Source organism: Macrosteles quadrilineatus, unplaced genomic scaffold, assembly GCF_028750875.1.
Source record: "Macrosteles quadrilineatus isolate MER2022 unplaced genomic scaffold, UCM_ALF_1.0 Scaffold_2__2_contigs__length_208266976, whole genome shotgun sequence".
In the NCBI taxonomy this organism is placed as follows: Eukaryota; Metazoa; Arthropoda; class Insecta; order Hemiptera; family Cicadellidae; genus Macrosteles; species Macrosteles quadrilineatus.
The window spans coordinates 152,310,290-152,326,706 of NW_026542595.1; the positions used below are offsets into that span (position 1 = coordinate 152,310,290).

The 16,417-nt window shown below is 36.2% G+C and overlaps 1 protein-coding gene across 5 annotated transcripts in view; it reads left to right on the forward strand.

The window, feature by feature from the left end:
- Nucleotides 1-16,417, forward strand: part of LOC128985619 (uncharacterized) — a 110,501-nt gene that overhangs the window by 59,650 nt on the left and 34,434 nt on the right. For all 5 annotated transcript variants that reach the window (XM_054405313.1, XM_054405311.1, XM_054405316.1 and 2 more), the window contains one exon: nucleotides 8,912-8,978. In XM_054405313.1, the coding sequence (XP_054261288.1) occupies nucleotides 8,912-8,978 (67 nt within the window). The remainder of the gene's footprint in view (nucleotides 1-8,911; nucleotides 8,979-16,417) is intronic.

Genomic DNA, 16,417 nt, shown 5'->3' on the forward strand with positions numbered 1-16,417 from the left:
TTAGGCTAGGGCCACACTTGGCGACTTTGTCGCGGCGACTTTTTTTCCCACGACTTTGTCGCGACGACAAAGTCGCTGGGGGTGGCCACAGTAGGCGACAATTTCGACCTTTCAGTTTACTTTTTTTCATACCAGTAAAAATATAGTTTCGAGATGTTATATTGTATTTTCAAAATCGTGTCATTGATTATGGAAATAAATTAGGATCTATGACCGTTTTTATACGTTTTTTTTACCATCTTAGAATAAATCGATGTTTTTACTATTAATTGCAGTACCATAAGATTTAAGTGAATCTTCTACAAATTAAATCATATCGTTATAGTATTTCCATACGTGAACCGGCGCCTCTTTATATTTCGTACTAGGTCACGTAATAGTTTTTAACCATTTACCTGCAACAAAAGAAATACAATTTTTACTAAATTAATTTGTTAAACTATGTTTTGAAAACCAATGTGGACGTCTACGTCGTCAAATCTCAGTTTAATACTTGCTATTACTATTTATTTCATTATCTAAATACCCCCGCCGCAACAAACCTGCAGACTAAGCGAATTTACATTTGTTTGGCTAGATTTCCACTAAAATATTCACTTTAAACTTGTTGGATTTATTTCCTATTTAAATAATATGAATTTAAATTAATGCTTAGGTTTATTGTGACAAATAAGGTAACCTAATGAGGTGTGCTTGTTAATTTAAATTTTGATGGCTTAGTATGAAATTAAAAATATTTATTAAAATATTGTTATAATTTATGAAAATTTATCCATAAACAAGCAAACTAAAACAGTTTATTCTTCATCAAAATGGGCATTTTAAATTTACAATTGTTTAAATTATCTCCGTAACCGTTAGGTTTACAACAACGCTTCAATTAACAAAATATTTTTTTTAGCTCAACAAAACAGTTTGGAAGGTATAAAATAATTAATTTATAAAACTCATTTAAGTAAACTCAACCAAAACTATTTATTTACAAAAACAATAATCATGTAAACAAACCAAATAGCAGATGATTCATAACTTTATAACTCAGCTGATAACAATAATCCTACATTTCTCCCCACCCAATTTAGGCTGAATTTCCGAAACTGTGCTCATCTTCAGGTTCCGTTTGCATTTTCCATTGAGGTGGATCAGTTGCACCTTCTCTTGCTCTCAGCTGGTCAGCGTGTTTTCTCTTTATTTCTCCCCCAACTAAAACGTTGTATGATAGCTCTCCCGTCCTTTCTTGTACTGTTCCTGGTCTCCAGCCCTTCTTCGTTTCATTTTGAACCCACACTTCTTGTTTGGCAGAAAACTCCTTTTGTTTGGATTTTAAGTCGTGGTAGTACTTCTGTCGCCACACTTGATTTTCTATTCTCTCTCTGCTATTATACCTCCACCTATCCAAAGCTGTTGGTAATCTTCTACCATAGAAAAGGACTGATGGTGGTTGTCCTGTGGTCTTTTGTGGGGTATTTCGATAGGCAAGCAACACTTGTAAAAGTGCAAGTGATGAACTGAGACCTTCTTGTTTGCAAGCACTGTATCTACTCTTGAAGGTTCTGATAATCCTCTCTACTAAACCATTGGTTTTTGGATGATACGGTGCCGATGTGACATGACATATGTTATTGTTCTTACAAAAAGCCTTAAACTCATGGGACGTGAAGGGGGTGCCATTATCGGATACAATTTTTTTAGGAACGCCGTACCTCGAAAACCAAGTCCTTAATCTATTTACAAGAGCAGCAGTTGTCGTACGGTCCATAACTTCGATCTCAACCCACTTTGAGTAAGCATCGATTCCTACTAACCAGAATCGGTTGTCGAATGGACCTGCGAAGTCGAGATGAATTCGCTCCCAAGGATCACTTGGCACATTCCAAGGATATAGAGGTACTTCTGTGTCAAATGATCGGTTACTCTGGCAAGGGTGGCATCTACGGACATAAACCTCGACATCCTTATTCAGATTAGGCCACCATACATAATACCTTGATAGGGATCTCATGGCCTCTATTCCAGGATGTCCTTTGTGGAGTTCTTTTAATACATTTTCTCTCAAAATCTGTGGCACCACTATTCTTCCTAATCGCATGATTATACCGTTTTCTAATGTCAGCTCTTCTCTCTTATTCCAATATGGTTTCATGGATGGTGGCAAGTTTCCTGTATCTTTTGGCCAACCATGTTCCAGGTAGTCTATAAGTTTCTTCATATTTGGGTCTTTCTTATATTCCAGTACAAGTTCATGATTTGGATAAACTACGTCGATTTTCTCCTGAACCAATGCTCGAATCTCTCTCTCATCTGGATCCAATACTTCTTGTGTCTTGAGTGAAAATCTAGACAAAAAATCAGCCAAACAATTATCCTGTCCTTTGATGTACTGGATCTCAAAATCATACTCCATTAAATACAAAGCCCAACGAACCAAACGGTTGTTTACTACTTTGGTAAGATCTCGATGCATTCCAAATATTCTTTCAAGTGGCTTGTGGTCCGTCCTCACCTTGAAATGTCTCCCACTGAGGTATTGTCTAAACTTCTTTACGGCAAAAACTAACGCCATAGCTTCCTTGTCAACTGTAGCATACCTTTTTTCTGCTTCCGTTAGTGTCCTCGAGGCGTACATGACTGGCCTTTCCGTTCCATCCGGCATCAAATGTAACAGCACTGCACCAACCCCTTGTTCACAAGCATCACATTCAATAATGATCGGCTTTGATATGTCGTATGGAACTAATGTCTTCTCTAATGACAGGATATTCTTCAACTTGTCGAACGTACTTTGTTCGGTGTCAGTCCATTTCCATTTAGTCTTCGTACCAGTCAGCTTATGCAAGTTCGAAGCGATAGCATGAAGATTAGGTATGTACCTTTCGTAAAAATTTAGTGCTCCTAGAAAAGCTCGTAATTCTTTCACGTTTCTTGGCCTTGGTGCGTGTCTTATGGTTTCAACTTTGTCTTCGGAGGGATGAATACCATTCCCATCTATTGTATGACCTAAATACTTAACAGATTTCTGAAATAACTTACATTTTGATAGTTTTGCTCTTATTCCACTTGATTCTAGCCGCCTCAAAACTTCTCTAAGAGTGGTTATATGGGTAGTCTTATCCTTACTAGAAATGATTATGTCATCAAGTAGAACTCCGACATTAAGTCCTTTTAGTAAACTTTCCATATACCTTTGAAATTTTGCCGGACTCGAGGAAAGTCCAAAGGGCAACCTTTTGTAGCGAAAGTAACCTACATGAGTTGCTATTGTCAGATACTTTTGGGACTCGGGGTGTACTTTCATTTGCAAGTACGCGTCTCGAAGATCTATGACTGAAAATATCTTTCCATCAGTTAATTTGGAAGTCAAGTCATCAAAGGTTGGCAAGAGGTGTCTTTCCGGGACGATGTTTGGATTCAAGGTTGTACGAAAATCGCCACAGATTCTTACTCTGCCTCCACCCTTGTCTACGTTGACTGTTGGGGTACTCCATTCTATCGGTGTTTCGGAAGGGTCCACTGCTTCCAAAACTCCTTCCTGTACTAATCTCTGTAATTCTCGCTCCACTGCCTCCCTTAAGGGGAATGGAACTCGTCGTGCCCCGTAAGATACAGGGTTTGTTCCACTTTTTAGATGAATGACCTCATTAGAGTCAGATATCGTTCCTAGCTCATCACGAAAGAGTTCGGAAAACTCCTGAGTTAATGCCTCTACTTCTTTTTGTAACTCTTTTCTATAACTTTCTTCGTTCTTACCTGCCTCTTTACTACTTGTCTTTCCATTGTCAATACGCCTAACCATTACTTCTCTAGGTAAATTAAGATTGAAAGCTACACTCCATGGCAACCCAAATAATGGAACATCATCTTCTAGTAATACAATGACCGGCAATCGCTTAGTGCGATTACGTAAAGTAACGTCCACAAAAGCCTTACCCATGACTTCTAGCTTATTTTTCCCATAGCCAGTGATGACATCAGACGTCTTTTTGAGAGATTCGCCACTTGAATTTATCCTATCCCAAAGAGACAAACTTATAGCACTTACCCGAGCCCCGGAATCAAACTCCATTCTAACATTATACCCGTTCAATTCTACATCTATTGTAGCTCTGGGAACCTTACTCTTGACTGACCTAATTTGTGTACCACTAACATCAATATCAGAACTACACTCATCATCATAAGTTTGATTACAAGAATCATCTACTTTTCTCAAATTACCATCTGTTCTCTTGACAAAATTATTTTTACTTTTGCACATTCTTGCGAAATGGCCTCTCTTTGAACATTTCTTGCACACAGCAGAAATAGCAGGACACCTATCTTCACTAGGGTCATGTGTAAACCCACATCTATAACACCTATTGAAGCCAGTAGATTTCTGTACCTCTGGTTTCCTATTTTCCTTACTGTCACTTACTTTGAAAATCTCATTTTTACACGCATGTTTGGAAACTTCTTCTCTCGCACGTTCCATGGATTGAGCTAACTCTAGTACTACTGTTGACTTAACTCGCTCACCTCGGTTATCAACTCCCTCGGGCCATCTTTGTCTGACTTCGACTTCAAATTCTGGACAGTTGCTTCCTACTGCAAACCTATCTCGTACTCGTTCATCTAAGCTATCTCCATATTTACAACTTCTAGCTAAAGACTTCAATCTGTTATAAAACAAAATAAATGTCTCACCATCTTTTCTTATAGCTCTTTCAAACTCAAACCTTGTTGCAAAAAGGGTCCTTGTAGGCTTGAACAACCGGTTGGCTTCCTCTTTGACTTCGTCGTAGGTGCACTCCTCCCAGGCCCTTGGATACATCTGGTCCGACAGTGCCCTGAGGTGCTCCTCTCCGATATTTGCCAATAGAAGATCTCGCCGAGCCGCCTGTTCTTCTGAGTCAGCACCACCCAGTCCCTTAACTCTGCAGGTCAACTCAAAACGAGCTATGTAGTCTTCCCACAATTGTTCACTATTGTACTCTTTAAATGAAAATCTGCTCATTCTATCTTGTATGCAAGACATGTTACTAAAATCAATTACACTCTTATACTGAGATTGGTCTGTTTTCCTCGGCATTTCCTCGTCGCCAATATAAAATAATTAATTTATAAAACTCATTTAAGTAAACTCAACCAAAACTATTTATTTACAAAAACAATAATCATGTAAACAAACCAAATAGCAGATGATTCATAACTTTATAACTCAGCTGATAACAATAATCCTACAGAAGGAAATTGTGAAATTTAATTTTAAGGGTCAAAAAAAAGAAAAAAACAATTTTATACCCCATTAAACTTAAAGCCCCTTAAACCTCCCATTCCTATGGTCCGATCATTTTGATTTGCGAGCACGTTTGAATTAACGTTGGTTTTAACATTTGTACCAAATTCTACTAAAATTTCATCATTTTTGCTCAAGTTATCGCGCTAATTGGCACATAGACCTAAATGTATACACTGTATATGTAAATACATATTACGTATATATGAATTTGAACGGTGGGGGTTTTTGCCTCTGAGGACCTCAAAACGAAAAATCAAATCGGTCACGGGTTTAGGTCTTACCATGCAACCTCACAGGTATGGAGTGAATTCCCTAACTTTTAATTTTGTAAATATTTAGTAATATTTTGGATGAACATAGCTTTGGCGAGCTATTGACATTGAAGACGACGCACAACATTTGAAAAATACACGAGGTTTTGGATTCCTCTTATACCAGAAGAGTTAAATCTCATATATTCTACAGCACATATGTTAACATGTCAACACTTATTTTGTCGATGACAATATTGATATTTTAAAAGCATATTTACCATTCAACAAATCCAGTCCATAACTGTACAATATAGATATGGAAATAGAGCAGCAAAGGGTGTGTGAGCGAGCGACTTGTCCCCGTATGGTCGGTGTCATAAGATAACATGGGGAGCGTATTTGTCGCCGAGACCGAAAAACGCTCCCGGTCGCGTTTGTTTTTCTGTCGCCGGTGGTCGCTGGTCACGAGTCGCTTAGTGTGGCCGCCTCCATTTAATTTAATGCTACGCACTTTCATTCCTTGATGCAGCGACTTTGTCGCCGCGACAAAGTCGCCAAGTGTGGCCCTAGATTGATCAAGTGTCACGTTTACTGAAACAAACAAAAATTGTTTACTGCAAGAATAACAAGACTTATTATAGAAAATCGTTTGTAAAAAAAAACTGATTGTATTGAGTATTTGTAATTGGTCAGTAGTTGGCATTCTGCCCAGGCAAAATTATGTAAGGAATTTATTTTATATTCAGCATTTAATACATTATATTATTAACGGGTTTGGGAACTGGTCAAACACTTGTCGCACTCTCTGAACGTGTTGAACCGTGTTTTGTTTTGTCGTGATAGGGAATTTCGAAGTAACTCTCCATTTTTCAACAATAGCCGCCAAAGCTAACGAACGCTTCACGCGGTAGCACTCCCCCTGCCGAGATGTGATTTTAATTAAAACCGCAAACCATCGTTCGCCGCCTTCCGGCCATCTTCGTGTTCAATTACACAACGCCTTCACGACATCTCAACCGCCTTGTTTCTCATCTTCTTAGTCATTATAAACACATCGTTTTTTAAATCGGTTGTGAAAAAATCAAATTACAGTATGTACATTTACAGTTGGCATATTTACAATAAAGGACTTTTTCAAGATAAGCGACTATTCAAATTCGAACAGTGAAAATAAAGGGGATGTTAATGAACTTGGGTTAGGCTATGTTAGATTAGGTTCTGTAAGGTTATGCTATGTTAGGTTAGGTTCTGTAAGTTGGACTATGTTAGGTTAGGTTCTGTAAGTTAGGCTATGTTAGGTTAGGTTCTGTAAGTTGGGCTATGTTAGGTTAGGTTCTGTAAGGTTATGCTATATTAGGTTGGGCTATGTCATGTTAACTTTTGTTTGGTCCAAAGCCGTCTTTAGGTCCAGACCAACTGCAGCATATTATTGTGTTATGATTTATGTGACGGAGGTTATGTTCGTCCCATTGCTATTGTCAGTACCTCAATGTAAGTGCGTAATATATGTTCAGTATTGTTGGAACAGCAGATGTGTACGTAGCCAGTGTGTCGTCTGCATGGCAATTTAGATAGTACACAATCAACGTAGATAACAAGTGATAGTGGTTTTATTATTTTTATTCGCGTTTGTGATCTCTTGGTCGTCCATTTCAACGGCAGGTAGATTTGGTAAATATTATGCTTCTGTTGTTTTGTCAATCGGGGGAGTGAATTGGTCTAGTGGTTCTAATCCCGCCAAGTCACCAATGGATTTTATCTAAGTGATAATGGCGCAACCCCTAGGTCTAGCCTGAAATAATGTGAAAAACAATCCCGGGCTCGTGCCTAGCGTCCAAGGACATAAAATTGTTTTGTCCATTACTATGCATTGAAGCATGCTAAACAGCCAAATTAGCTATATACTAACTCATTATGGAGTGATAATATTGCAGACGAAAATACAATATTCTGCCTCAGGATATTTTCAATGATTTGTTTAGCTTTGAAATCGTCTACTGAAACAAACCATTCGTTTACTTTCTCTGTGCCGCAGGTTTTAGAATCAATATTGTTTTGTGGCTAATTATTAGGCCTAGTCATTATGATAGTTAGACGTAGTTTACATTCAGGACTTAAAAAGTAGTATTGACTTGGATTAAGCTCAAGTGCGAAACAAGAAAATACTGGGACTGAAATTTTCGAAAACATGGTCGTAGGCTATACATTTAAAGAGTTTAAGTTGGGTATGTTGAAAGTTGTAAATATTGAAGCTTGAAGCTTTGTAATTATGTGTGAACATTCTGTTGATTTTGGGTTAGCGCGGATAGTAAATGTGATGAAACAAATGAGTTAAAATTGGGCTGCGACTGTGTATCGTAGGCCTACAATTGTCACGCAATACTGTTGTATCTGTGGCCTTGGTAATGGCATGTGAAGGTTGATGAAAACCACTGTAATTTGGTGACTATATCTTCCTAATTGGCCAACACAACTGGGAAAATTATAATCCTCAAGTTATTTTTAAAATAATTCCGTTTTTAGCTTTTAGCGAATTTCCCTTATAGGAAATACGCTATTACCGTAGTACTCATGGTAAGACCTGGACCCGGGACCGATTTACTTTTTCGTTTTGAGGTCCCTAGAGACCAAAAACACCACCCGTTTAAATCTCCCTGTTGCAGCAAACGCAAGTACTCGTTAAACTAATGCTATTTAAATAGGAAATAAATGTGATATTTTAAGGAGACATTTTAGTGTAAATCCAGTCAGGCAAAAGGAAATTCGCTTAGTCTGCAGGTTTGCTGCGGCGGGGGTATTTATAATGTTTGTATGATATTTTCAGCTTAACGATTAAAGCTCAATAAGCTATGTTCTTCTTAATAAATAATTGACTACAGCTGGTCCATAATGACGGGGTACCTATTTCAGGATTCAAAGACAATTTGACATCTCAACATAGAACTTCCACTACAATGTTACACTCGTAAAATGTACTGCAATTCAACCAGTACATGATTTGGTGGGTAACAAACAACTCGAGTATTGGCTTAGAATACTGACTTAAGAGATCGGCTGGGATTTGTTGCATTCTTTCTTCGCAGTGCTAATTAGCACAACTGACTTGTCACAATTAGCGTGTTGATGAATTAATCAACTTGAGTCTGTTGTGCTAAAGAATCGTACTGTGTTTCAGTGCAACAAACTCCAGATGTCGTACGATGGCTGTTATACTTTTACGATTTCGTATGTTTAAAAACTATTTGTAACGACAATTTTCGTTGAATGCAAGTGCTTTTATACTGATGGAAAAATTGGATCACATCATCGGTATTTTTTAACAAAATATACTCTTTGATTTTTTGTTTGTTTACCAACTTATCTTGGTGTTTTCTTTCAGACGACGGAATATCTTGTCTGTCCCAACGAAGATTACAAAACCTACAACGACCCTGAGTTTACCAATGGTGAGTTTATTTTTAATATTTCAGATTTTAGTTGTATGTTTTAACTTATTTCCCAAGAGGAAGTAACTTTCGCCGTAGTCTTTACGGTAGTGGACTTTAATTTTTGTTTGTTAAAAGTACCCAGAAACTACAAACGCCGTATATACGAACTCTTTGAGTTTATTTCTGTGCTGGTGCTTGGATGATTAGTTGAATATCACATTAATTTGGTTTATCAGATTGCACGGTTGCAGATGTAAATGAATGGACCAGAGTGGAGTAAAGTTTATCAAATAAGTTTGATCGATTTCAAACCTATATTTCCATGGAATTCTCTCGGTTGTGTGATAATTAATTCAAACACTGGGTGGTTCAATTGAAATTTCATTGTTTATTGTTTGTTATTTATTTCCGATCCCTACAAAATTGTGTAATATAGTAGAAATGTAAAATCCTTCTTCCATAAACGGAGTTTAATCGGATTATTGAATCTATAGTAAACAATATTGAGTAAAAAGGAATGAAATTGAAGCACTCCCTCAAATATTTAGATATACAGTAACTGTAAGATAAAAATAATAACTAAGAGGTTGCAATTTTGTATTTACGATTATATTACTAAATATGATTTTGAAAACAACATTTTATTCGTTGATCAAAGTTTGATGCTGCGAAGCACGTTGTTACTTTCTGGATTAGCCTTTGTTCTTTAAGGGGTTTGGGCGAGCTTGCTTGTAATGTAAAAATTTAATCTCGCCTGGCATTTATTACGCCGTAGGTCATATAGCTTAACCTTAAGCTTATAATACTACCATTGACTAGTCAATGATACTACCTTCAAAATTCGTTATTCCGTAGGTTAGCTAAAGTCATTTTAATCTGCCTATCCCTAGTGTTTTCTTGCTTCTCTATGGAGTTATTTGAGCTTGTAAATTATAATAGTTAGACTTCGCGTTTGGAGGCAGAGAGTCTCGTTCTGTAGAGATCTTTACTTCTATCTCCTTAGAGATCTACTAAGGTTGAGTAATCCTTAATCCCTGAGCTCGTAGTCACTAATCACGATGGTCGAACAACCTCATCTCAATGTTCGTTCAATATATGTACTTTTCCAGTCGGTCCCAAAATTGCAATGCATCTTGATTGTAGAATTTAACCTATCATGTTGCCTAATCCTATTGATTGAAATTAATCGTCAATCAGTTCATATACAGTTTAAAAACCATTTTCTAAATGTATGGTATAAATTGTGAACATCCTATAAATTATGTTAAGCAAGTGCGGTTATTACATTTTAAGAAGCAATAGGAGTCTAGATTTGAAAATGAAGATACAGCAGTAGTAGATGGTTTGTAATAATGTAACAAATTTATATACATCGTCACAACAGAAGTAGATATGTGAAAATAATTTAAATTATTGCCCAACCTAACACTTTAAATAAAAAAACTCCTAAAGATATTTTATAGTGTCTACATTTATAATAAAGATTCCAAGTTGATTTTGGCTTTTAAGTTCAATGTTTTGGCCTTCCGATATAAAATGTGGACCAAGAAAACAAAACAGACCTTAGTCTAAATTGTGTTCACATCGATAAGAAGATTCAAGTCCGGTCTAATGGAGTGAACCAAGGTCTAATTCTTGATCAATCTGCTTAACGATTTCCGACTATCGTTATTGTGACTTTTGATTTCGATCTGACTTTGAAATTAATTTTACATCTCGAACAAAAAACCACAGAACAGGATCATGTAATGTCATAGATTGGAGACAAAGGCCTACGTTTACATTTTAAAGTAGTCGTACTAAGCTGTTCTAAATTAATAACGTTTCTACATTAGCTTCCAGAATCATACTTTCTTATGTGCACAATTGCTGCGTACAATATATTTTGCAAGAATAACTGTAAAACACGCCTATACATAATCTTCACAATGTCACGATGAATATTACAGAGTTATTGCTCGTGTCTCAGGGTTAAGTTGTAGCATAGATTGAAGGAGTAGACAGTAGCATGGTGGATTTCTATGGTTGTAGATAGTTCCTCATCTTTACCGACTCGGTTTAAGAAATTTCCTATTTAAAACTGAATTGGTTAACACCTTAATCAAGTTTAGTTAATATGAGCTGTTTGTTTCGCTATTATGAGTGTAAACACGTATTCTAGACTAAAATAAGGTTGGGTATGACGTAAACCTAACACATTCAGCTCGGTATGTGCTCACCAGCTGATTAGTTATCCTACCATGCAAATATGCAGTGTTCATTTACGCACCAGTGACGGTATAATACAACAGCCAATCAATAGTCCAGGACCTGACTAGGGTTCTGTGTGCATGTCGTGTATAGAGAATTTTGCTTTTGCATTTCAATATAGGTGTCTTAGGAAGTGTTTTCCACTCGGGTGTCAAGTTCGCACCTGGTACGTTTTCGAGCTATGACGTCATAAAGATGGCGGCTCGGCAATTTTTAAATGCGTATATTTCGCAAACCGTTTAACGGATCGGTATGATTCTTTTTTTGTTTGAAAGATATTTTTACAAACTATCTTTTTTGTATTTACACATTTGTTGTAAACTTAATATTCACCGCACAATATTGAAAAACGTCGTTTTTTTTTTTTTTTTCCCTATAGGGAAGTAGCTATTACCGTAGGTGGCACGGTAAGACCTAGACCCGGGACCGATTTACTTTTTCATTTTGATGTCCCCAGAGGCCAAAAACACCATTCGTTCAAATTTTTATATATGTATATATATATATATATATATATATATATATATATATATATATATATATATATATATATATATATATATAGACTTATATATATATACGTCCGTGAACGCGATAACTTGAGTAATTTTTGTCCGATTTTGATGAAATTTGGTTTAAAGGTGTAAAGCGGGATAAACTTGAATGAGTTCGCGAACCAGCACGATCGGACCATGGGAACGGGGCTTTACGGGGGGTTTTATGGGGTAAAAATTGGTTTTTCTCACTTTTGACCCTCAAAACACAAAATTTCCCGATTTCTCTTTAGACCTTTTTAAAGAGCTTAAAAAAACAAATAATTTAGTATATAAAAGTATTTTTGTTCGGTTATTAGTAACGGAGAAAATTAAAAAAATTGTAAATTTAAAATACCCATGTTATTCTTATGGAGAATATTGTCAATTGTTGTAGTTTGCTTGTTTATGGATATATTTTGATCAAACTTGGCAAATATATTTATTTTGTACTAAGCTATCAATATTTTACTCAAAAACACACTTTATTAGTTTCCTTGTAGCAGCAAACCTAGGTACTCGTTAAACCTAATGTTATTAAAATATATTTAACTGAAAATCAATTCAGACAAATGGAAATTCGCTTAGTCGGCAGGTTTGCTGCGGCGGGGGTATTTATTGTTATTATATTTATTGTTTTGCTTATAATTTCTTAACCGCTGATAAAATCAAATACCACCCGTGGCAAAAGTTTCAGATAATTCTATACCCTTTCCAATGATACCAAACAATATGTGATTGGACCTAAAAATAAAGCAAAGAGATTGAATAAACCTTAAAAAAAACACTGAAAGTGGTGTACGGTCCGGGAAAGATTTAGTCCTGGACATGACTAGGGTTCTGTGTGCATGTCGTGTATAGAGAATTTTGCTTTTGCATTTCAATATAGGTGTCTTAAGGAAGTGTTTTCCACTCGGGTGTCAAGTCCGCGCCTGTTTCGTTTTCGAGCTATGACGTCATCAAAATGGCGGCTTGGGCAATTTTTAAATGCGTATATTTCGCATACCGTTTAACGGATCGGGGTGATTCTTTTTTTGTTTGAAAGATAATTTTACAGGAAATGTTTTTTGTATTTACACTTTTGTTGTCAACTTAATATTTATCTCACAATATTAAAAAACGTGGTTTTTAATGTCATTGTTTTTGAAATTTACCTCATAACTTGTTAAACGCTTATAGAATGAAATAACTACCCATTACAAAAGTTGTAGATAATTTTATGCCCTTTCCAACGATACCAAACAATTAATGTTTGAAACTAAAATTAAAGCCAAGAGATTAAATAAACCGTTAACAAACACTTAACATGTCAGAAAGTCCGGAAAATATTGCGGCTGGAACAATTCTTTAAATGCGTATATTTCGCATACTGGTTAACGAACCGGGATGATTCTTTTTTTGTTTGTAAGATATTTTTTAAGCCTATCTTTTTTGTCTTCACACTTTTGTTGTTAACCTCCCACAATATTAATAAATGTACATTTAATTGTTATTTTTATTTTACTTTTGCTAATAACTTTTTGACAAATAGTAGGTTAACAACAAAGGTGTAAATACAAAAATGATAGGCTTAAAAAACATCTTACAAACAAAAAAAGAATCATCCCGGTTCTTTAACCAGTATGCGAAATATACGCATTTAAAGAATTGTTCCAGCCGCAATATTTTCCGGACTTTCTGACATGTTAAGTGTTTGTTAACGGTTTATTTAATCTCTTGGCTTTAATTTTAGTTTCAAACATTAATTGTTTGGTATCGTTGGAAAGGGCATAAAATTATCTACAACTTTTGTAATGGGTAGTTATTTCATTCTATAAGCGTTTAACAAGTTATGAGGTAAATTTCAAAAACAATTACATTAAAAACCACGTTTTTTAATATTGTGAGATAAATATTAAGTTGACAACAAAAGTGTAAATACAAAAAACATTTCCTGTAAAATTATCTTTCAAACAAAAAAAGAATCACCCCGATCCGTTAAACGGTATGCGAAATATACGCATTTAAAAATTGCCCAAGCCGCCATTTTGATGACGTCATAGCTCGAAAACGAAACAGGCGCGGACTTGACACCCGAGTGGAAAACACTTCCTTAAGACACCTATATTGAAATGCAAAAGCAAAATTCTCTATACACGACATGCACACAGAACCCTAGTCATGTCCAGGACTAAATCTTTCCCGGACCGTACACCACTTTCAGTGTTTTTTTACGGTTTATTCAATCTCTTTGCTTTATTTTTAGGTCCAATCACATATTGTTTGGTATCATTGGAAAGGGTATAGAATTATCTGAAACTTTTGCCACGGGTGGTATTTGATTTTATCAGCGGTTAAGAAATTATAAGCAAAACAATAAATATAATAACAATAAAAACGACGTTTTTCAATATTGTGCGGTGAATATTAAGTTTACAACAAATGTGTAAATACAAAAAAGATAGTTTGTAAAAATATCTTTCAAACAAAAAAAGAATCATACCGATCCGTTAAACGGTTTGCGAAATATACGCATTTAAAAATTGCCGAGCCGCCATCTTTATGACGTCATAGCTCGAAAACGTACCAGATGCGAACTTGACACCCGAGTGGAAAACACTTCCTAAGACACCTATATTGAAATGCAAAAGCAAAATTCTCTATACACGACATGCACACAGAACCCTAGTCAGGTCCTGGACTACAATGGTTTTTTGCTCTGATGACGTCATCAAAATACTTTGACTATACTAGAAAACCAACAGCGGTATGTAGCACGGTGCTCATCAGCTGAAATGTGCAATGTCAACAACGCACCAGCGCCGTCAGTTAACAATATAAACTGCTTCGCGCCAATATCGTCTCCAAACCCAACAACAGTATGTGACGTAACCCCGCAGTAGGCCAGTGCCATATAAACTCCTACAAGGCCGCGACTTGGTTTGTGGTGACGTCGCACCGGCCGGCCTGTTGCCATGGCAATGGCAGTAGTAACATACGTGTGAACATAAACACTGCGCAGACGATCTATTAGGGATTAGTGCAGCTGGTGTTTTTTTTTTTAGGACCGCGGTGTTGCCACTTTTTCCTCGCCGCGGCCTTGTAAGTTTGTTTGGTTTGGACTGTTCCCTTCCCTATCATAAATGTAAAAAATGCCACTGGCGTTAAAACATAGAAAATCAAATAAAAATAAAATAAAAGAGGAGTTACGCTAGGGCTGATTTTTTTCTCGTTTAAAAAATTTCAATTTAAACAATGAAACATTGACTAGTACAACAACTTATCAATAATCATCACGTTAACGTGCACATCTCTTGCCGCGGTGATTTAGATTACTGTGTAAGTATGTGGCTAAAACCTCAGTTCTACCATAGATAAAACATTATGGTTCTACTTTGCATCAGCTTCTCCCAAGCCTCGGACACGGGTTTCTGGTAAGCGACGCACGTTTAGAATGTAAATGTGTTATGTTAGTCTATGCTCAGTCCACAACCTGTTTTTAGTCACTTGTTGTCCTTCGAAACGTGTTCAAGCCTATTATCCACGGTGGGGCAACTGGTTATTTATTACTGTACTACTGACTGAAATGGTTAGTGGTTTGCTACTTGTGTATGTTTTGCGTAAGCGTTTATGTATTTTTCGTTATTGCATCGGAAATGGTTGTCTTCAAGACATGAGATTAAGTAGTGTTTTTCATCAGAAGGGGGGGAGACATCAGAAGTTTCACTTTAAATATCCTTCGCTGATTTTGTACAATTAAAATAGTCCCGATTGATAAAAGTTTTATGTTTCGTTATCATGTCTTTATGTCTATTAACGTGTCACATTACCCATTTCATAAAAAAACAACCTCTAACCTTTAGAAACCTTTAACAACCCTTGATTTGAATCATGTATTTTGAGCAAACATATTTGTAATTAGTGATATTCGCATGTAGCCTATGATATAGGATAGTTTAAATTACAATTATTGCAATAAACATCAAAACTAAAACGCATAATTGGACAAAACATGTTATTTTACTAACCAATGAATAGGTAGACTACATGGCATTAGAAACTCGAGTGTATGAAAGCAGCTTTTAGACTAATGACCTTGCATTGTGTCGATGAATACGCCAACTAGTGGGCAATGATTACAACTCGTATTGACAGGAGATAAACAAAATGTTGACAAAATTTCTTCACACAAGTTCATTACAAAACGAGAATTGTCATTTTTGAACAAAATAAATTTATTTACTCTTGGTCTACATTTAAGTTGTCGCCTTCAAAATAGTCCCCGTTAGTATGCAATACCAGCGCTTCTTCAAATCCCCGACACCCTTCTCAAACTCAATCTCGGAGATAGACTCAAGTGTTTTCTTAATGTAATCATCGGCCGTAAAATGACGACCCTCTGGGATAATTAATTGAGACTAAGTTTCGGCGTCATACCCGTAAAACCATGATTCTTCACCTGTTATAATACTTTTAGGTAATTCTGCGTCGTCATTGACTTCATTTAGTGACTCTTGACCAACCTCCATCGCCGATGTTTTTTATTTAAATTCAAAAATTTTTGAGCAAATGTTGACGCAACGCATTTCACACACAATTCATTGGACAAAATGTCATGACATGATTGAATCTATATGACAACACCATCAGGGACTTCTCTAATTGTGATTCGGAAATCGTGCATTACCCTTTCTT